At 33.6% G+C, this 23,831-nt stretch overlaps 1 protein-coding gene across 3 annotated transcripts in view; it reads right to left on the reverse strand.

Moving 5' to 3' along the window:
• Positions 1–23,831, reverse strand: part of LOC126768912 (tyrosine kinase receptor Cad96Ca) — a 79,434-nt gene that overhangs the window by 11,876 nt on the left and 43,727 nt on the right. For 2 of the 3 annotated variants that reach the window (XM_050487332.1, XM_050487331.1), the window contains exons 3-5: positions 1,533–1,762; positions 757–1,248; positions 435–545 (exon numbers count right to left, since the gene is read on the reverse strand). In XM_050487332.1, coding sequence (XP_050343289.1) covers positions 435–545; positions 757–1,248; positions 1,533–1,762 — 833 coding nt within the window. The remainder of the gene's footprint in view (positions 1–434; positions 546–756; positions 1,249–1,532; positions 1,763–23,831) is intronic. The other variant, XM_050487334.1, reaches the window with a different exon arrangement.

A 23,831-nucleotide genomic window follows, 5' to 3' on the forward strand; every position in this document is an offset into this window, starting at 1 on the left:
ACTTGGTATTAAATTAATTCAGTGTTGAATCAAATATTATCGTTAATGCTAATAACTTTGTCCTTCTTGTAAGAAGGTGAAAATTATGAGTTAAAAACTTATACTTATAAATTATAAAGTTGGGAAGTTTAATGAACATTTAATTTTATTAATATAATTTTATTAATACTGTAATAAAACATTACAACAGATCTAAATATAAAAGGCATCGTTTAAAGATATTTGTCCAGCACACCCAAAAAAGGAAAGCGTTTTTTACCAGGTAAATAAGAAAGACACAACCATACAAAATCTAAGTTACAATAAACCCTACTAACATTTACCCTTTATATATCCTAAGTTATATATGTTTATTATTTGAATAATAGAAGTATGCAAAACTGGATTTTCCAATTTTTTATAGTTAGCAAGACAACGAAAAGGTCAGAACTGACCTGCAAATGGTTATTATCCCATGACTCATAACGATTTGAATATGCACGAGGACGGTCCCACATGTTGAGAGCATGTGAATCTTGGAGCACGATGCCACTTGAGTCTTTGCTCTGTGGACAATCGGAGTGAAGAAATGATATGGAAAAGCAATAACGTCAACGAAGTGATAACTTGGATAGGCATTGTCATTTTAACACTAGTTTTAGTATTAGAGGCGTATGTAATTATATCCATTTTAGTTTTAGTATTTAGAGGCACAATGTAAACGATGATTATTTATCAATGAATTAGTCTTATATTATTATTTTGATTGGAACTCACCATGTCATCTTTTTCGGTTTTCTTTTTCTTTCCACCGTTCTTCTTCCAAACAAAAATTATGACTCCAGCTACAACTGCTACCAGTCCACCGATTGCTACGAGAGGTATCACAGTTAATGGGACTTCATTTCCGATGGGCGTTTCTTCAACTGGTATCTTTGAACTATTACGTTTCGTTTCATCCGCTTCAACTATTTTATCTTCATGCGGTTCACTTTCAACTTTTTCAATTGGCCTTAAAGTAGTTGTTGTTATATCAGGTACTGTTACTTCTGCAATAAATGGTTCTGCGGCTTTGGTTGTGCTGTGTGTAGTTCTAGTAAACTTTGGTGGTAGTGGTGCTGTTGGGTAGCTCGATAGAGCGAATGGCGGTGGACGAGGTACATTTGGCCTTGAGCCCGTATTGTCTGTTATTGTAGCTAATACTTCTGTTCTCTGTGGAATTGAAGAACCATCGAAAGCCGTCACCCACAGGGAGTAAGACCGATTTTCCTAAAAATAAGAATTTATAATACAATTTATAAATAATAAAAATAAAGCTATTGCATATTTTAATACCTACAGAGCTTTATTTAAGAACGAACTCACTTCACATCTCACTATTGTAATGTTGAAATGGTACATACGTTTGACGCCATTTTGATGCGAATGTTGGATAATATAACTTTTTAATATTTCACGATCATGTGGTGTGGTGACTTTCAAGTTTGTGCTTACAGAATGGCTCTACTGTATGTATTACGATTTTAGTTTTTCATTTAAAAAAATATACATACTTTATCCTTTAATGTATCATTGACGGTAACGACTCCAGTGATTGGATCAATTTTGAAAGGGGAAGGTGGTCCACTTGTTTCCAGTCCGTACGTCACAGCCCGCGAACCAGTACGTTCTCTATGAACCTTCGTAACTACAGAACCGATGGGGTCAGTGGACATCGCGAACCAGTTGCGATCCACGTGTGTTATGGCCGGCAAGCTGAAGCCAGGTGGCATTTGTGACGTCACTGTAAAATAAACATTTTTTTTAATCAATTAAAAATATTATTATATAAATTTAAAATATAGTATCATTTTGTTTCATTACCGATGACTGTGTATTTAATAGTCGCAACAAAGTATAAAAACCTTCTCCACAAAAAATCCATATTATGTGTAAAATTTTATGGTAATCGGTCAAACGCAGTCTATTATTTAAAAACTACCATACCAACACCTATTTTTAAATGTAAGAATTCTTAACAGAATATGCAAATAAATTTACTGCATTTTACTCAAAGGAAAATAAAACAGATTATACAACAAGAATGAGTTTCCTGTTAAATTATAGAACCTCGACTTAAAAACTGTAATATGAGTTTAGTTTGAAGTTCTAACATTAAGCTTCAGGTATGAAGACGTGAGATAACGTAAAATTTATCCATTAATAAAGTAAGACTAGTTTAATGTGGGCCGAGATGGTCCAGTGGATCCTAGCCAAAAATCAACAGTTCAAATCTGGACAAGCATCTCAGAATTTTGAAGTGAAGATGGACGGTCAAATCAAACACCTGATGGTACATGATCATCGCCACCCAGAGACATTGGCGCTCTAAGAAATACTAATCATCCCTTATATCGCCAATGCACCACCAATCTTGGGAACTAAGATGTTATGACCCTTGTGCCTGTAGTAACGCTGACCACTTACCTTTCTAACCAAAACACAAGAGTACTATGTATAGTTGTTTGACGATAAAATATATTATAAGTTGGTGGTTCCTACCCAGATGGGCTTGCATACAACCTTATCGTCAAGTAAAACTAAAACTCGTGCAAGCTAAACCTGCAGGCGTTGAATCTTTTCAATTTGCACAGATAACAACACAGAAATATACACCAATCGAGCAGCACGGTGGTAGCGTAAACTGCCTCGTTGATCTAGTGGCTAGATATAAGGCCGCAGATTCCGAGGTACTGGGTTCAAATCACAAGTCAGGCCAATAAAAAACTTATTGTGTTTTTCTGCCATATTTTCAGTAGCAGCTCGGAGTCTGGAGGTTAGAAGTGTGTCTCTCGTGCCTCAGAAAACCCGTAAAGCCGTTGGTCCTACGCCTCTTTCCGGGTCCCATCGGATTATGAGAGTTAGGGAATAGAGAGTACACCTGTGTTTGCACACACATTTGTGCACTTTAATTTATCACCGTGGCCGAAATCGATCCGGAGGACATCATTACGTTAGTGAATTCAGAATATAATTTATTACATTTATAAATGACATTTTCATAACGCTATTAGATCAAGGAAATAAGTTAGCGGGATCAAAGGATAATTTATTTATTTGCTTCATGACCAGCACTTCCAGATGTAGCATCAATAAGGTAATCATATGCGGCCCTTGCAGATGTAGCGTGACTAAATTTAATACTGTAATCATATGTCTCACCGCACTATTTTATATCTCATCAAACAGTCCAACGATGTATGATTTGATCATAACTATGTGTATGTGACCTCATCAATGGTTCCTACAATTCTATGTTGCGAATGGCCTTTCAACATACACGTGCCTAGGCATTAACTATAGTCAGTCAAGGCTTATAGTTTCAGAAAAGCCTAAAGCTATATTTGAAATTAGAATCAGATTTTAAAAGCTCTTATAGTGTTGTTAGGACGCATGTTTAGAATTCATTTAAATATAAATGATTTGTTTTTATTTCATTCATATACTACACTAGTTTTCGAACGCTTGTTAGGAACGTCAGGGAGTGTCAGAAAATTTTCTTTTTTGGTGTTCAAGCTTGCTCCATCATAGAATATAGAATTCGGTATAATGGTTCAGCCGTGAAAGCGTAACAGATAAACAGACAGAGATAGGAGTCAAATAAACAACTTTGACATTGAATTGCCGCGATATCTTAAATAATAATTACGGATTCGCGAAAAAATAGGGTAATGAATGTCGGTGAAGTTGGAAGTAAAATTAAAGACCTGTTTGTAGTGTATAACATATCGAAGCTGTTAAAAATTGAAATATGCAAGTCTAAGGTTTTTTTTATATATTTTATCAGTTTACTGTTGTTGGTATAGTATATTGGGTAATATTGTCACGTAACAAAGGTGTGTTCAAAAATTCCTCTGAATTTTGGATAAAATTATGGTCGAAAATGAGTAGCATATGGTAGATATTCTATAATATACCATTCAAATTTTATGTTATCTAGGAAATCTGAAATTTGATGAGACGGGTTTCATATTACAACTAGTGTAAGCTGGCTTCGTTTTGTGTATAGTTTGTCTGTTATTAGAGATCCACTTATTCTTGCCGAGTTCTGCGCAGTGTACGCTATACAGTAAGTATTATATTAATTATAAAATATATATTATATATTGTTACGTTATGTTAGTAGTAAATATTAAAGTTGAAGATGTGACTACTATGTCATTGTAACATAAGCGGCTGTTTGAATTTAAGTCTATATATGTTCGATACATATACTGCATATTTTAAACTACTTCAGCAAATTAAATTAAATTTTAATGAAACCATAAAGGTTTATGAGAAGAATATTATAAAAGCGAAAGTGAATTTGTTCGTTACGTTTTCACGTCTAAACTGGTTGTAGGACTTTGTTTAGTTTCGTCTGGGTGGATACCACCCACTCATCAGATATTCTGCCACTAAGCAACAATATTTATTTATTTATTATCGTTGCGTTCCGGATTGAAGGGTGAGTGAGCCAGTATAACTACAGGCACAAGGGACATAACATCTCAGTTCCCAAGGTTGGTGGCGCATTCTCGATGAAGGGATGGTTATTATTTTACCTCCTCGCCAATGTCTATGGGCGGTGGTGACCACTTACCATCAGATTTTTTATGTTGTAGTTAGGCAGATGAGCAATCAATTGCTCATCTGCCTAACTACAACATAAAAAAAAACAACTAAACCGATCATTATGAAATTTTATATACACGATGTCTGGGATACATAAATAAAGTAGCGGTCAGACTTGATATATACTTGAATGGATGTAACTTGATATATACTAGAATGGAAACCCAACAATAGAAAATAATACAATTATTTTTATGTTATACAAAACTGTAGTCGGTGCAAAATGCTTGAAGATTTAAATTGTATTTATAATTTTTCAAACCAGGTTAGTCGGCCACTCACTCACAAGCTATCAACGTTATTGTTTAAAATATATAGTTTATAACTACTTAAATAGAAAAAATCCATATATTCAAGTTTTTTCTTTAAGCGTATATGCACGAAAATTTGCTTTGTTTTAATTAAAATGAATTTAACACTTCTATTTTTTTTATTTCGGTATAATACGTCAGTAATCCTAAAAGTAACACAAGATACACGTATCATTGTTATTCAAATAATTGCTTGCAAATAAACAGTATTGGCAAGTATAGAGAAGATTGTTTGATAATATTTATCATAAATCGCATTGAGTGTCATTGTTTTGCGTCTAGAAAGAATGAATCGTTGCATTCCTTTCATTGACATGAGGTCATTGAACTTTAGACAACGTTTATGTTGAACGGAATCCATTTTCATTAACCATGCTATTAAGTCCTCGCAAGCGTCTATAAAGTTTATCGAAATTTTGAACCAAATTGTTATTAGTATTTGACTATAACCATTTCGAGTTTTAATTATGTTGTCTTATCAACGAGAACAATCAAATAGCTACCGTATTACAATACAAATAAATTACACAATTGCATAAATCCATGATCACTTTCAATATCCATATTGCTTAATTTTTTTTTCATATAAAGCATGGGTATATTTTTAGTAGATGCAAAAACACGAGGATAAGCAACTGGTTTAACAGTTCGCAGTGAAAGTGACTTTCACCCAGCCTTGGATTACAGGCGACACGTAATGTTATTTATAACTTGCGTATTCATCGCGTGTTTTGTAACTAATTTTGACATAAGTATGAAAGTGTTGATAATCATTTGAAATACTTTGAACTGGCTTTGTGCTTACATAAACGAATTCGTTTTGACTCTGACGTTTGTGATTCGATGAAGTTTTGATGAAATCAAATGCTTTGATGCTTTATTCAATATAGAATCATTATACTTGCTAATTAATAGTCAAATTAGAAACTACCACCGGCTTGGAAAAGAAATACCCAGCCCTATGAAGAACCGGCGAAAGAAACACAGCGGGTTTTCCTTTTTTTTATATAATTTATATATTTATATATTTTTTTAAAAGCTGACGGATGAGTTGGATTTGATATTTTTGTAACATTTTATTTGTGTTTACTTTTTGTATATAACCCTAACAGCCTGTGAATGTCCCACTGCTGGGCTAAAGGCCTCCTCTCCTCTTTTTGAGGAGAAGGTTTGAAGCTTGTGGAATAAGCTGCTCCAATGCGGCTCCAAACTTTTTGTGTGAGGGAGACAAATAACTGATTAACCTGAATTTTTCTCAAACACACGTCGTATGAGTCGCTTTCCGAATTATATTTTTATTTATATATTATAGTTTAATTTGTGCCTTCAAAGATCTTATAAGGTATTTAAATAAACGTGTTCAAAATGAAGTAGATTATGATATAAGATTAGCACAATACTGGGATATAAATCGCTAGGGTCAATACGGCTTAATAGTGTAACACATTTTCATATCCAACAATTAAAAAAAAATCGTAACCTATAATATTGATTTTACCCGTGTGAAGTTAGCATGTGTGGTTAGCTAATAATTATTAGTTGCATTTCAATCAATATCAATTACATTTTCTTATACCTATAATAATGTTACAATGAAATCATTGTGTTTTTTTATGTGGCAATGAAAACGCATAAACTTAAACGCATAAAATTGTATGTCCCAACTATCAACGCATACCCATACGCATATATAAAAGTTTATTTTATAACATCCGCTAAGAGAGGATTTTCGAAAATTTTAACTTTAAGGGGCGATGGCAACTTTTTTTTGTTTTTATAGCTAGGCGGACGGACAGGTGGTCCAACTGATATTAAGTGGTCACCACCGTTCATAGACATTGGCGATGTTAGAAGCATTAACCATTCCATACATCGCCAATACGCTACCAACCTTGGGAACGTAGATGTTATGTCCCTTGTGCCTGTTACACTGGCTCGCTCATCCTTCAAACAGGAACGCAACAATACTAAGTACTGCTGTTCGGCGTTAGAATGTCTAATGATTGGGTAGTGCCAACCTAGATGGGCTTGCACAAAGCCCTACCACAGTAAACCAATCATTTCGATATTTTGCATCAACTTGTCACTGCAAACTACAGTTACTGTCATTGCAAAATGACAGTAGTAGCATATGTCTAACATCTGTAATATAAATATATATAATAAATAAGAAATAAGTATTTGCTCGTACTATTACAATAAAATTGTTCAATCATTTTTGGATATGAATTTTTGGAACGAAGTTCTTTTTTTTTCGCTTTTGTTATTTTCTTCTTCTTCGTTGTTGTTGCCAGTTCTCAATATTGCCAAGGGATTTCAAGTGAATATCACAAGTGTGCAAATAAGATAAATAATGTAGCGGTCAGACTTGATATGATACCATGTACGATGTCGGGGCGAGCAAGTTATCAATAAATTATAAAGCTTATACGATTATCAAGTACATTTTATCACAATGTTATTTAAATGCGATACATCATTAAAACGATACGTAATAAGTTATATTTGTCAATAAGCCTGTACGAGGATATTAATTAGCAGGATTATGGTGAGGATTTTATTTAATTTGAAATAGCTTAAGCCAAAAACAACATTTTCTTTATCTATAATCAAGTAGACTCATAAAAGCATTTTGAATTGGTATGGTACCCATTTCATTAGAAAAAAAACTTTTATCTTACCTCCAAAACGTAAATAACAACAAAATATATGTATATCGCTTACGACGCTAAATTAACTTATTTACAAGCCGCTTATGCGACAACAGTATTGCTAATTGTAGTATATGAATTTTATTAATTGACAACAATATAAAGTAATGAATTTGCATAAAATAAATACATAGATTTTACTTAGAATGATCCTTCGATATTAGCAACATTTAGTATGCAAAAGTATATTGGTATATTAATTTCTAGAAAAGTATAGTATTTTGACATAAAACGTGTACGAAAAAGATTTGCTAAATCTGCAAATAATAACTGACAAATAGTGTTAATTACTCGATTTAGTTGGTTATACGATTCAATTAAATACAAGCAATTCGGTGAAGTAATCGAGCTGACTATTATAAGATATGGATATCAATGACACTTATATATTAGGGTAAGCTTAGTACTTACTATGAATTGGGTTTAGTAGTACGTAAATTACACTGTAAATTACACCGGAATAAAGAATTATTTCCATAAATGTTTTCTGTAAGACAACGGTGCCTTGATAAAAAGTAATTTGTTTTTAAGCTACTTAGTAGTATGTTTACAGAAGTGTGACGTCATGTGATATATATTTATTTTTTATCCCTTTTCTGCCTCGCGTTCATTCAGAAGAACCAGCGTTCGCCGGCGGTTTTTCCGAACCGTCATTCTTGCTAATGTGTATGCAAAATTTCATGATGATTGGTCAGTAGCTAAGACGTGAAATTTTAAATAATCAATTTCACTTTCGCATTTATAATATTAGAAAGGATATCGATTTATCCAGATATGGGAATTTGGCATTCAAAGTTTTATTTATGTATAGGGTTCTGAACTTGTGAACATTTATTTGTATATTGAATTATTTGAGTGTCAAAGAACGATCTATTTTACAACATCAAAATGAAAGTTTTAGTTTTGGATTGTGCTTAGAAAATCTTATCTTACTTTGTCCGATTTGTTGATAACTTCAACATGAATAACTAGGATAGCATAAACCTAGTAGATAAATCTCGCTGACAAAGCACATATAGAGAACTGGAACTTACATGCGGGCAAATTAGGCTAAACTAGTTATAATCATGTGGATATCAATATACTATGTTTTACATATATATATATATATATATATATATATATATATATATATATATATATATATAATAGTATATATATATTTATATATATATATATATGTCTAGCGTGATATTAATTAAATAATTTGATTTATGCTTTCTGTAAGCTGCTGTTTGCTTGCTACGTGCTGTGTTCTCTAAGCTAAATGTCACGCTGGATGCTTAAGTGACGTTTACGAGTCTTACATGACTTATGTGACAATTAGGTAAGGCTTACGAAATGTCCACGTAACACGTGCATACATATATTATGTACAATATAGTATGAATATATTCTTTGTATCATATCCCAACTGGATGGGGAAGGCGGTGTTTAACGCATATTGGGAGAGCCTTAATTGATTTGATTATCAGCAGTGGATTGCATTAGCTAATTGATTGATTTGTATATTTTGAAAATGCCATCGCTAACGTAGCCGAGATATTAAGGATCAAATCAGCGATACCTTAGTCTTCTTCTTAGAAATCATTATCACCTTATAATGTGAAGCAAAGGACGACATATTACTAATTGCAAAGTACGCACAGTATTTGTCACAAATCCCTTAAGCGCAGTGTTTTTTGAAGGATTTGTGACATAAATACGTTATTATTTAACTTGCTGAAAGTATGTGTTAAAGTATAAGTAAAGTAAAGTAACAGCCTGTGAATGGCCTACTGCTGGGCTAAGGTCTCTTCTCCTTTTTTTTTTTAAAGAGAAAGTTTGGAGCTTATTCCGCCACGCTGCACCAATGGGGGTTGGTGTGGCAGCATATGTGGCAGAATTTCAGTGAAATTAGACACATGCAGGTTTCCTCACGATGATTTCCTTCACCTTCAGGCACGAGATGAATTATAAACATAACTTAAGCACATGAAAATTCAGTAGTGCTTGAACGGGTTTGAACCCACGACCATCGGTTAAGTATGATAGTCACAGTATGTTTCAAATTACAGCTGCTTAAAATAATATTAAAGAACATTTTACTGGAATCATAATTAAATTTATTGATTAATATTTGTATATTGTAATGTGATATTTAATTAATTAAAACAATTATTTTTATTTAAATTAATTAGGAATTATATTAGATTCACTATACCTTCTTAATTGCTTAAGTTTCAGGTGTCCTATTGTACGTACACGAAAGAAGGCTTTGTTTAGTTTACCCTTTTTAAAAACTACTTATGCGCAAAATTCCCTTATATAAATTTTAAGTAGATGTATTTACTTTAAAAACTTTAGGAAGTTTTGTGTTACAGCCTATTAAAACCTAGTTCTTTAATTTTAAATTTCACCTACTCTCATATTTTTTATTTTTATTAGTTTGTTCTGTTCTAATTATGTTTTGGTTATAAGTGGAATCTTGACTGGTATGCGTGCCGATGTTAATATTATAATTTTAAGAATGAGTGTACTGTTTGTTTACCAAATAAAAAGATAAAAAAATAATAACAACTTTATCATTTCTTTTAGCGTGCGGCGTAATATGATTCCTGCAAGAAAATATTTGGCAATTTTTAGGGCTACCTGCCTAACGCCAACCTTCTGAGGGACTTGTTTCTTGCTTGCATATATTGTATTTATAAACAAAAACTATTTACTCCACTTACGTAAACCTCAGTTTGAGATACAATGACTCCATTTTACTCTGGGGAAACCAAACTGCTTCGCTATCATAATTAATTGTTCACTAGAGAAAGGCGAAACAAATATTCAGTGAGGTATATACCAATATCCAAACAAAATAACTATTACAAATCATCGTTCTAAATAAACTATTTGGATCACAGAACATTTATGGAAAATTATTAATTCCAAAATTTCGAGTCATTACAATAGTTTTCAATTAGCTAATAAACGTAGAATAAAAATAGAACGCCTTAGACTTATATAAACATGGTCAAACAGACAAAGTCTTATTCATTCACACTATTTCCTTCTTACATTAAAACACAAAGAGCTACACGCTTGATTATCAACCGTCCAAAGGGTGCAACACTGTGAAAATAAATTGATGATGTGTGTAAATTTCAAAGCAACACTTGTTTGTTTGTTCAGGTTCAACAAACTCTGGAAATGGCAAAATTACTTGCAAGGAGACCGTCCAATTTGCAGCCACTTGATAGACCATACCAGATAACCATTACTTATATTTTAACTATAAGCTATTGAATTTAGCATCATATTACCCTTTGTTATGATAAGTCTGATCTTTCGTGAATTAAATACAACTGAAGACTTTCAAGCTAAGAAAATATAGTTGTACTTAAATAACTTTGTATAATTTTATTTTGGTAGCGTCAAATCCCCTGGACTGAAAAAATCCAGTTTTCGAAAAGTACTAAGCACAGCCTACTGATCGTCACGTTGGACGGAGAACATTTAATAGGCTTAACATAAGTTGAAGAGATGACTGTCTTAGCGATTAGCAGCCTCTTATATAACTTCCTGGACTTTATGTATTCATTGGTATATTATCATAATGTTCATTTTTTTAGAATCGTTTAGTTCAACTCGATCCATATCTAGAGTATATTTATTAAAATTATTTTATTAATTATATATTTATTATTAATTATTAACAGCGTAGGGCGCCCTCCAGCCAGGTGGACCGACGACCTTAAGAAGGTGGCGGGCACCAACTGGATGCGGAAGGCGGAGGACAGGGAGCTTTGGCGCACCTTGGGAGAGGCCTATGTTCAGCAGTGGACAACGATTGGCTGTTGATTGATTGATTGATATTTATTAAAAATACCTATCTGAGCGTATCATCCATACGTCATCACTTGTTTACTACCACGAAATGTTTAAAGAGTGAATGCTACAATGTAACTGATGAAATAAATGTAAGTAAAACTTGATAACTGACAATTAAAAATGATCTTAGCAGTGGATTTGACATATAATAACTAATTGAACACTTTTTATATATTTAGTCAAATGTGTTTTTATAGAATTGGTAGGTGGACAGGCAAATTATATTAAGTGGTTACCACCGCCCACAAGCACTATTAGACATTAGAGATGGAACGAAGTCGTTATGTCCCTTGTGTGAGTGAGCCAGTGCAACTACAGGCAGTTGCACTGGCTCACTCACCCTTCAAAGTGGAACGCAACAATACTATGTTTTTTTTTTATATTCGCCGGGAGGGCAAATGACTCTACTCCACCTGATGGTAAGTGGTAGTAGAGTCCAAACGCGACGACGGCCAGTACAGACGGGAAAAACGTTCTGCACTAGCCGCCTTCCCCTTGCCGGCCCGCAAGATGCCTCTTCACGCCTCGTTTGAAGGAACCCGGGTTGTAAGAGGAGTGGAACACGTGAGCTGGTAAGGAATTCCATTTTTTGGAAGTGCGACAAAGAAAGGAGTTGCCAAATTTCTTTGTTCGCGATGGAATTGATGTCACAGTTAGGCGGCGACATCGAGAACCAGCACGCGTGGACTTAAGAAGGAAGGGGGAAGCAGGAATTAGAGAGAATAATTCCTCAGAGCACTCGCCGTGATACAGTTGATAGAAAGCGCTCAGTGCTGCTATCTCACGACGCAATTGTAAAGGTTCAAGGGTGTTTGTGACCTTTACGTCGCCAATAATGCGTACGGCACGTCGCTGCAACCGGTCCAAGGCCTCCAGTAGGTACTTAGCGGAGCCATCCCAAAGGTGCGAGCAATATTCCACGCAAGACCGTACCTGTGTTTTGTACAGCAGGCACAGTTGTTGTGGCGTGAAAAAGCGCCGCACCTTGTTCAGAACTCCGAGTTTCCGTGAAGCTGTTTTTATAACAGCCTCGATGTAATCCCTTGGACTAAGGTCGCAGCGAACGTCAATCCCCAGCATGGCGATTTTGCTTTGCATCACCAGCGGAGTACCACACAGGGAGGGAAGAGGGGAAAATGTTGACTTTTTCGCCATGAGAGCGCATACCTGTGTTTTCTTGGCATTAAACTCAACAAGATTATCAGAGCCCCATTTGGCGATGAGCTCTATCGTCCTATCGAGTTCAATGACAAGATCCTTCCGCCTCTCCTCAATTTCCATTATTATTATTATTATCTATGTATTGCTGTTAAGCGATAGAATATCTAATGAATGGGTGGTACCTACCTAGACGGGCTTGCACAAAGCCCTACCACCAACTAAATCTGTTCATATCTAATTCTCAACAAATACTTTAAGTACCTTATTATTATAGCCTTTTGTTTGAGTATCTTCTTGTTATTAAGGTTGGGAACAAGTCATTTATATACGGTTAACTAACAACATATTCCCAGGCATAAGATTAAAAAGATTGTTGAATACTTTAATTCAAAATTCCTATCACACGCATTTTAAACAATTGGTAAAAATGATATTGCTGATCGCACTTTGAAAGTTAAGACTCGCATCAAGCTGAAAGTATATTACAGTGTTCCTAGAGAGAAAAAGGTTGAGCACTCCATCTAGGCGCTATAAATCTTACTTATGTGACTTCAGACAGTTCCAACTTAGGTAATAGGATTACATAGAATTAGAAAGTTAAAGAGGCCGTTCAAAGCTGAAATTACATTAAACTGTTTCAATCGTTAAATATCTTGGATTAGGTTAAATAACTCTAATACTATAGTGGCTATGGTAGGAACATCAAACGAATATCACTTTTTGAATAACTGACTTTGAAACAGAAACTTACAGTTATTTTGTTAAAGCGATAGAATTAGGTATTTATGGATATACCAGACATGTATAACACTTGTTGGCAAATATCAAGTTATAAATAATTATATAATAGACTACAAACTCCACCACCAACAAATATTCTTTTTGATTGTTATTCAAATAGACAATGGGTAAGTTATAAAACAGTAACAGCCTGTTAATGTCCCGTATGTACGTAGTATGTATTGCTGGGCTAAGGCCTCCTCACCCTTTTCGAGAAGAAGGTTCGGAGCTTATTCCACCACGCTGCTCCAATGCGGGTTGATAGAATACACATGTGGCAAAATTTGTATGAAATTAGACACATGCAGGCTTCATCACGATGTTTTCCTTCACCGAAAAGCACGAGATGAATTATAAACACAAATTAAGCACATGAACATTCATTGGTGCTTGCCCGGGTTTAAACCCACGATCATCGGTTAAGATTCAAGCGTTCTAACCACTAGGCCATCTCGACTTAGTTATGAAATGTTCACCGTTATTATTTGATAGTACATAGGATGTACATAATATTAAGCTCAGTCGAGCTTTCCGCAAGCAAGTCACTCAAACTCTCTTAACTCAAACCTACGATACTTGAAGTTTCTCGATTATACAATAATAATTTACTTACTTTTTGGTTAAAAAAAACTGTATATTTACAATAAATTAGGTTATGTTGTGTGTGATTATTATTATTTTAAGTATAGGTTTCACATTGTTTTAGATGTTAAAAGCTTTTTTTTTACAATAATTTATTTATAGTAAGTAAGTTACGTGGTTTTAATACTACTTTTATTATTTTAATTGATAAGTTTTTACTTTCTGATGTTAACAACTGTTTTATTTTTCACAAATGAATATTTTACAGTAATTTTTTTGCAACAAATCTTGTGCTTTCAAATGATTTTGCATTACTCTGTATAAGTTTAAATTTTCTTATTATGTGTTCTTTTATTTACTTATTTAAAATCGCCAGCAAATCGAAATAAAAATAAATAAATAAATAATTATTCTTGTCTATAATTTAATGCTAAAACAATTACAATTAAACTGCCTTTAGGTATATCATAAAGTTGATTTTACAACTGAATATAATATTCATTTTATGATTGAAGTTTCATTTAATGTTTTGTGGGAAATTATTTAATAACAGCGCTATAGGCCAGATTTTGACTGTTATTTTGTATTATTACGATCATTTTACAGCGTTAGCAAATTTTAAAAGTGACGCTTTTCGCTCGTATAGTGATCTGGAAATGAGAAAGAGACAGACATAGTTTTGACAGGGCTTTAGAATTTATTACAAACAATATTTTACATTATGGCTAACGAGAGGTATTTATGTTTTATTCAGTGGTAGCACGTGGTAGTGACATATATATTTTATAGCAATAATATATTATAGAACTAATATATTGCCAGTTGAAAGAGATTTGTTTAAAAAAGGAATCTGTGTTTTACTCATATATGGTCTGAAGCTATATCAATAATGATACGACCACACTATCTAATTTTTATAGTAGCACAAAAAATGCTGATTGGGTCACACTGAAGATAATATTTATAGCTTATTACCGTAATCGTTTCCAGCTCCTTAAACGTTACTGTGTTAAGGAAAATCTAAAATAAAATAAAAAAATCTAGTGAAAATAGGTGTTCCATTTAAATCAATAATAAAGTTATATAATTATTTTTGTCAACATTTTAAGCATTTTTTAAATCATAATAGGTAGACTGACAAATTGGCCATCCAACGGTAAATGGTCTCCTATCCCGTGTGTCTGTACTTTCACTGGCACATAACAATACTTAGTATTGCTTTTTTTTTTTTTATAGAATAGGAAGGCGGACGAGCATATGGGCCACCTGATGGTAAGTGGTCACCAACGCTCTTAGACATTGGCATTGTAAGAAATGTCAACCATCGCTTACATATCCAATGCGCCACCAACCTTGGGAACTAAGATTTTATGTCCCTTGTGCCTGTAATTACACTGGCTCACTCACCCTTCAAACCGGAACACAACAATATCAAGTATTGCTGTTTTGCGGTAGAATATCTGATGAGTGGGTGGTACCTACCCAGACGAGCTTGCACAAAGCTCTACCACCAGTAGAAATGCTGTATGGTGATAAAATCCATGGATAGTATCTACCCAAGCGAGCTTGCAAAATTCACCACCAAGTGAACAGGTGTAATACGACTAAATCACTATATACGACCGCTTGAGTTATGGTAGCTTATTTGGTGACATGTTTATTTTTAACTGTCTCGTTAATTTCGTGGCTAGCCAATAGTGTTATAGATCTCAAGGTCCCAAGTAAAGCCAGTAAAAGCTATGGATACTTAATTTATAGCAGCCCCAAGTTGAAAGTTTACAGTGGCCCGTGCCTCGAAAAGTACTAAAGTCCTACGCCTGATCCCTCTTCGAAGCGGGTCGCAACCCGGATCATATTGTTTTATAATATCGATGATGTTATACGAATTTATTGCATTATTAAAAAAACAAACGATAGATGATGTTCGTGGATATTAGTTGACATGTAGTTGACATGACACCCCAATGTATCATAAACACAAAATACTGAATAATTAGTAATGAAGTGTATAACTATTTAGTGAAGTAATTATGGAATATAGAAATTTCTTTCGATTACAAATATTGGTTTGCTGCGAAAGATATAGGAAGGAACAGAATTTTTTTAAAAAAAAACCCGCCGTCAGCTTAGAAGGAATGACTAAATATTTTATTAAATAAATATATCGAACTTGCTTAACTTAGCATGAAATCTTGCATACAGTTATGAGGGGTATATAAAATGTCATGGAGTACCTAACACCTGCACTAAATTATAAATTGAAATCTAAAAATAATAATCGCTTAAAAAATACCATTAATAAAAAAATTAATTACATAAAATTATGTATGACACACTAAGAGTATCTATCTACAGTGTGTATGAGTATGTATTTTTTTAAATACTTTGTGAATAAAAAATAAGTATTATACATAAGCCTGTCATACAGGTTGTTTCACTGATCACGCTGGCATGCGAAAGCGACCCCGTGGCGCTCCTCGTTAAGACGGAAAGGGTACCGCTGGTTTTTTAGTGGATATTCCGATGTTCGGGGCGCACTTGGCGCCTTGGACACAGGCGAGCACCACATAACCCCCCACTGTTTCCGTGGGGGAAACCCCACGGAACGTGTTTTTTTCAGCGTTAAAAAAAAGGTTGTTTCACTGATAAAATTTGAACTATTTTTGTATATACTTCTCATTGTATTAAAGATCTGTGAGAAATGTATAGCGCTTAACGTTTTAAGATCGCACCATAATTTTTTTTATAAATATTATTATAATTATATAGCAACTTATTAATTTCAATCATCGTATATAAGCTTACTGTACATACAGTAACAGCCTGTTAATGCCCCACTGCTAGGCTAAGGCCTCCTCTCCATTTTGAGGAAAAGGTTTAGAGCTTATTCTACCACGCTGCTCCAATGCGGGTTGGTAAAATACATATGTGTCATCATTTCAATGAAATTACACATGCAGGTTTCCTCACGATGTTTTCCTACACCGTCAAGCACGAGATGAATTATAATCACAAATTAAGCACATGAAAATTCAGTGGTTCTTGCCCGGGTTTGAACCCACGATCGTCGGTTAAGATTCACGCGTTCTAACCACTACTAGTACTAGTATAGTTATAAATAATTATAACATTATGGGTTCTATAAGACGTCGTAAGCATTGTGATATCTCCTTCAACTTGATGTTAAATTTGCATAACTTTGCGTCCGTTTAATTAGTATTTAATAAGAATAATATAATATATTAATAATAAGAAATGATTACTTTTAGTTTTACGTTGATAAGGAGTAAATTGAAAATTATAATTTCACTTTTGGTCTGTATTTAAAATATCAGTCAGACCGCTTTCGGTTACGGCTGCCCTTAAGAACGACTAGCCACTGCGCGAGACATACTCGTAAAATAGTGAACAAGTGTGCGCACAGATCTCAGAATTCGATGTGACGGCAAATGCGACACGACCGGAAAGAGCTTACGTGCTTCCATACTGTTTGCTTACTCGTGACTTAAGTAACAGCCTGGCTACTTAATTTTTTTACAGAAAAAATCTTCGACATTTTAATGATGTTCGAACCTTCAGGATCTGCGTATAAACTTGCCACTAGATTCACGAGGCAAACATGTCTTATGAAAATTGATTCTGTTAAATTGCACATATGCAATTTTCATGAGACACATAAAATACTTAAACACACTTTAAATGTACATATATTATATGTTGATATATAGTTTCGAAATTTAATATAATTTGTAATTCGATTTCATTTCGAAGAGTTTTACAATCACGTCCTGTAAGCAGGAAGAACTTTTGTACAAAAATAAACATACACGTATATTTGTTTTACTCAATAAAATATTGGGTGACATCGAAATCTTCTATCGTACTACATATGTTTACATTTTAAAACAAATAAAATCGCAGACAATATACAATTTCATAATGAAAAGTTTTATCTTATACAAGTACAAGTAGTCCTTACTTATGGTTGCGATCTTTGTGAAAGTTTCTAGTAATACCTACTTTTATTATATCAACATGTGTCGTCGACATATACACAACCTTGTCATCCCTATAATTTGACATGACGAGTGAGTGAGACAGACGATAGCGACATGTGACCTTGATATGGAAGGAACCGGGCCACCGTGACATGTGTGAGTTGGATTGTACTAGGACTGCAGAAACGCATAGAGCTCTGCTAAACACACGACTAAATGGCAAAACGATTTTATGTCAAGGCGTTACGGTCGCAAATCGTTTGGTCTATCTAAAAAAACTCTTGTCGCTGCCAAAGTAATTCGTACAATCTGTTTTATATCTTATGACACATGTTTTACGGGTGATTTTCAATTGCGATTAATTGTAATGAGTAGATTAAATTTTCACCTGCAGCTGTGTATGAGATACGCAAACATATTTCCCACTTCACTAGTTGTAAGAAGTCATAAAAATTGTTGGAGTGTAAGTCGGACTCCGGAATCGAGATTCCTGGCCATTCCATTACCTGTGAAACAATATTATTTACTGTTTCGAAGAAACTAAGTGGGTTTTATTGAACAATATACATTTCAAACATATGATTGTTTATATTTAACGATAATTTAATACTGTCAATGCAACTGCACTTTATATTATCGGAATTTAAAGTGACGCGACGGCCGTCATTTGATCGGATGTTTTTGGGTATATTACGTAGTACAATTTGAAAATTGGAAACCATTTTTAATTATTCTTGGAATATACGTGTATTCTATAATATATTTGGGAAAAAGTATGATGACCAATTATGTAATATGCGACCAATGGATCAGTATTTAGTAAATCTGAACCCAACATGTTAAAAAGTGTAACAAGAGCGTAATATTTTGGTATTTTTTAATACTTAAAAAGATTCATGTTAACCGTTAAATACCGTATCTTTATACAAACCAGCAAGCAGCAACTACACTCATGCATTTATATTATTAGTAGGAATATGTATACATTGGATTTTAGATTGAATAATTTTCGATAAGATAAAATCAATCGAATGTAACCACCTGACACTTGAAGTGTCAATAGCGCAATGGTTTACCGGTTGTCTGACTATGTGAATTCGGAGATTCCATCCTGACCCCTTGGGCTATTATAGTCCCTACTTCTAACACTAGCTTTACGCTTAAATGGAGTAGTATATGACTGGTGGTAGAGCTTTGTGCCAGCTCGCCTGGGTAGGTACCACCCACTTATCAGATATTCTACCGCAAGTAGCAGTACTTGGTATTGTTGTCTTCCGGTTTGAAGGGTGAGTGAGCCACTGTAATTACAGGCACAAGGGACATAACATCTTAGTTCCCAAAGTTGATGGCGCATTGGTGATATAAGCAATGGTTAACATTTCTTACAATGCCAATGTCTAAGGGCGTTGGTGACCACTTACCATCAGGTGGCCCATATGCTTGTCCGCCATCCTATTCTATAAAAAAAATATATATTCAGCAGTCACAACACTTATACATGTAATAATAAAAAGACATTCGAGCTTACATAAAATGTGCGACTCTACAAGATGGCCACAACATGCATTTTAATGTACAATATACTTTTTTTGTATTACTTATAACAGATTATAACATAAACAATATTTTTTATAATACTAAAATACTAAAAATTGCCAACCACATTTCTTTATAAAAAAAGAAAAGATTTAAAAATAAATAAATAATAATAATTAATAATATTGAAAATAAAGCTATAAATATTATAATTATCGAGTGAATATATATTTAATGATATTATATAGATGTAAATTTGTACTCAATATCTGTAAGTCTATCTTACTACCCGAGGATGTCTGTAAGAGATCGTTAGTGATAAAGCCACCGTCGTATGCAATTTTATTTTCTATTTTCAGCAAAACTTGTTTTTTTTTTTTACAATAGAGTATTAATATTTTTATCTATCTATTTATCTAGTTGTCTGAATGATGTATTATTATTTAAGAAGTTTTTTTTTTATTTGTGACGGATATATACCAAGGTAGATATTGAGTGCAACGTTTTTGTGTAAATTAGGTTAAAACATTTCTGACGCAAATATTGTCTCAATGCAATACCGAGCATAACTAAGTTTCGTTAAATATTTTTGATAATATATATATTTCTTATACTAATTTTTTCTTCGACCTCGTCTGTTGACTCACATTCAACTCATGTAATATATAAAATATACATATATTGTTGTTATCTAGACACGCGGTGACGTGTCAAGCCAAGTTCCACCTAACATAACTGGCGAGCAGCACCGTGTGTATTACACGAACCATTTGGAACGACTTTTGACCCCCCTCATAACTATAAAAATTATTTCATATAAACATGTCAAATTCAAGTCGGACCTTAGGCTTCAATGTATTATCCTAAGTTATAAGAAGAAATGATATTTTAAGTTGTTATAAATAAATTTCAGAAATGTCCATTGAACTTGGCACTCATTTAGATCTCACTTTTTTTGTCGTTGAAGTCAACAACCAAGGCATATATCATAATATTGAACTTGGCTGTCATTTCAAATTTATGTTTTTGATAATAGATCAGGAAATAAAAAAATAGATCGGAAAGATTTTATGTGAGAGCATGTTAAGGACAAATGTTACAACGGTTTTTTAAATAAGTTCACAAATATTTTTAAAATAATGATTTTCAATACCTATTATTTTTAAAATTATTTGTGAATACAATTAGTTTTTATTTAAATATAAGCGATATTAAAGCGTAAGAAATATAATTTGTAGGAAAGTATTATTGGTAAATAAAAAATTTCCGGCAAATTGCAAGCTTCAAATTATTATTCTTATATATATATATATATATATATATTATATAAAATAGGAAGGCGGACGAGCATATGGGCTACCTGATGGTAAGTGGTCACCAACGCCCATAGACATTGGCATTGTAAGAAATGTTAACCATCGCTTACATCTCCAATGCGCCACCAACCTTGCGAACTAAAATGTTATGTCCCTTGTGCCTGTAATTAAACTGGCTCACTCATCCTTCAAACCGGAACACAAAAATAACAAGTACTGCTGTTTTGCGGTAGAATATCTGATGAGTGGGTGGTACCTACCTAGACAGGCTTGCACAAAGCTCTACCACCAGTGAATTTTACTTGGTTACTGGTAATTGGTTATTTTACTTAACACTTAAACATCAAAGTTATTATATTATTTAAAATTGCAATGTCATAAAAATATTATCTATCACGAGTCGCTTTACAAGCGTTATGTGAAGGCTAGTCACGTAATAAAAACTTTATTACATACAAAATTACTCCTTAATCGCATAGAAATAGAAAATATGCCAGTTCAGTCGAAGATGAGAAAATATTAAAAGGTTTTATATTATGTGTGTCGTATCTATATATGATCGTATATATGATCACTATACGTCGTATTCTCAATAAATGAATTGGATACCTGAACAATTAAGTATATTAATCGTCAAAATGCTATTTATATATACTTATATATATATATATATATATACATGTTTTAACCTAATTTGAAGACTTCACGTGAGAACATTTCATCTTCCTGGTCTATCGTTCTCTGATATTTAGAAAATAGTCATAACAACAATATATGTCTGTTTTATATATTACACGTATTATTGAATGTGGGTACAAGGTCAGAGAAAAAAATAGTATAAAAAATATAATATATATTATCTATTATATTAAACAAAACCAAGTTATGCTCGGCCTTGCATTGAGACAATATTTGCGTCAGAAATGTTTTAACCTAATTTACATAAAAACGTTGCACTCAATGTCTACCTTGGTATATTTATTTCGTTACTAATTTAAAAAAAAAACTTATAAATAATAAAACTCATTAAGACAACTAGATATATATATATATAACAGGTAGGCGGACGGACAAATGAGTCACTTGATAGTAAATAGTGATCATCACCCATAGACACTGGCGCTGTAAGAAATATTAACAACTCCTTACATCGTCAATGCGCCACCAACCTTAGGAACTAAAATGTTATGCTCCTTGTGCCTATAGTTTACACTGGCTCCCTAACCCTTCAAATCGGAACACAACAATACCAAGTATTGCTGTTTAGCGGTAGAATATCTAATGAGTGGGTGCTTGCACAAAGCCAAGTAAGACTTACCAACTCTTAGTATAGTGATGAAGTGATGTGATAGTTTTTTTTTAATACATGAACATTGAGACGATAGGCAGGATAATGGCGGAAGCTACTTAGAAAGATGCACAAAAGCAGTGTCTCGTAAAAATCGTTTTCTATATGTTTATCTAACACGGTCACTCCCACATACGATTTTCACAGAGTAAACAATTTTCTTCAGTATTAAAATATATATATTTGTTATTTCAACAAAGTACTCTAGAATTTTTTTACAAAAACTAAGTCCGTACGTATAAATCTGCAATCGTAATTCCGTTATATTACTTCCTTTTTTGTACACATAGCTTGCGACAGTGCAATACAGCTTCTATTTTAAACGTGACTTCTCACCTTTTTGCATTTATGCTATCTTAGTACGTCGTGGCACTGAATATCGCACATCAGAAATTTCAACCTGTTTCCCTTTTCCACATACTAAACTTACGGTTGAATGAAAAGAGAGGCAACATATGCCTTATTTACATGTGATCGTCCCTAACGTTTCGAACACGTCAATGACTTAGACACGAACCTGTATGCCGTCTCTTTCTGATTTCAAAATTACTCGCATGCGTGAATGAAACAGAAACAGGGATCATAGAAAAAGTCTATCTGTGAATGTGTGGACTGGACTCTGGACGCGTGTGCCACATACGGATCGCTAGAATAGACTTGCTGGTAACTCCTTATATCCTAGTACTTTCTAAGAACATCTAATGCTTGGCGGAATTCTAATACTTGATAGTAGTGGTTCTTGGTGAAGTGTAACTCGTCATTACCATAAACATAGTACGAGTAAATTTATTTGGTTTTTATATTAATAAAAAAACATTATCATATCTTATTTTTTATTTATGATATATTAGAAGCGAAACATCATTTATTGGCAATAGAATATTTAAGTATAAATTAATAATACGATTTATATATTCTGACTCTTGTAAACAGTATGGGAATATGAATGAGCAAGTGTTCGTTCTATGTCGGATAAAATTTCGTTTTATTTTAAGTATAATATAGAAAATATGTATATACACTGGCCTCCAAAAAAATCGACCCACCTACATTTTTTGTAAAAAAGCTATCGTATGGTTTTAAACTACCACATATTTATATTTTTAAGATTGATAATGAAAAAATGCAATTGTAGGATTGTACAAAAACAGAAATAGTGCGCAAAAAATAGGTTTTTAGGTAAATATGTGACAAAACACGAAAACACAAAATTTTACGCAATTTTATTTTTTTGTGTACAAAACGATTATGCCGTTTGTTTTTAAATTTGGGTGCCTAAATCTTACTTTAATAGGGAGTGTTTCCTCCTCTTGACCTAATCACTGCCTGCATACGCCTATTAAGTGACCTGATTAGCTTTTTAATGTCTTCCTGTGGGGTCCGTTGCCATTCTTCAGTTAGGGCAGCTTCCAGTTGATTCAGGGTTTCTGGAATTGGATTTCGTGCTCGAACCGTACGTTTTAGCTGGTCCCAGAGGTGCTCTATCGGGTTTAAGTCCGGACTATTGGCTGGCCACTGCATAACTGGAATTTCGACTTCCCTGAGATAGTCTTTAACAATTCTAGCGACGTGAGGTCGTGCGTTGTCGTGCATAA

The sequence above is a fragment of the Nymphalis io genome, chromosome 6 (genome assembly GCF_905147045.1).
Source record: "Nymphalis io chromosome 6, ilAglIoxx1.1, whole genome shotgun sequence".
Lineage (NCBI taxonomy): Eukaryota > Metazoa > Arthropoda > Insecta > Lepidoptera > Nymphalidae > Nymphalis > Nymphalis io.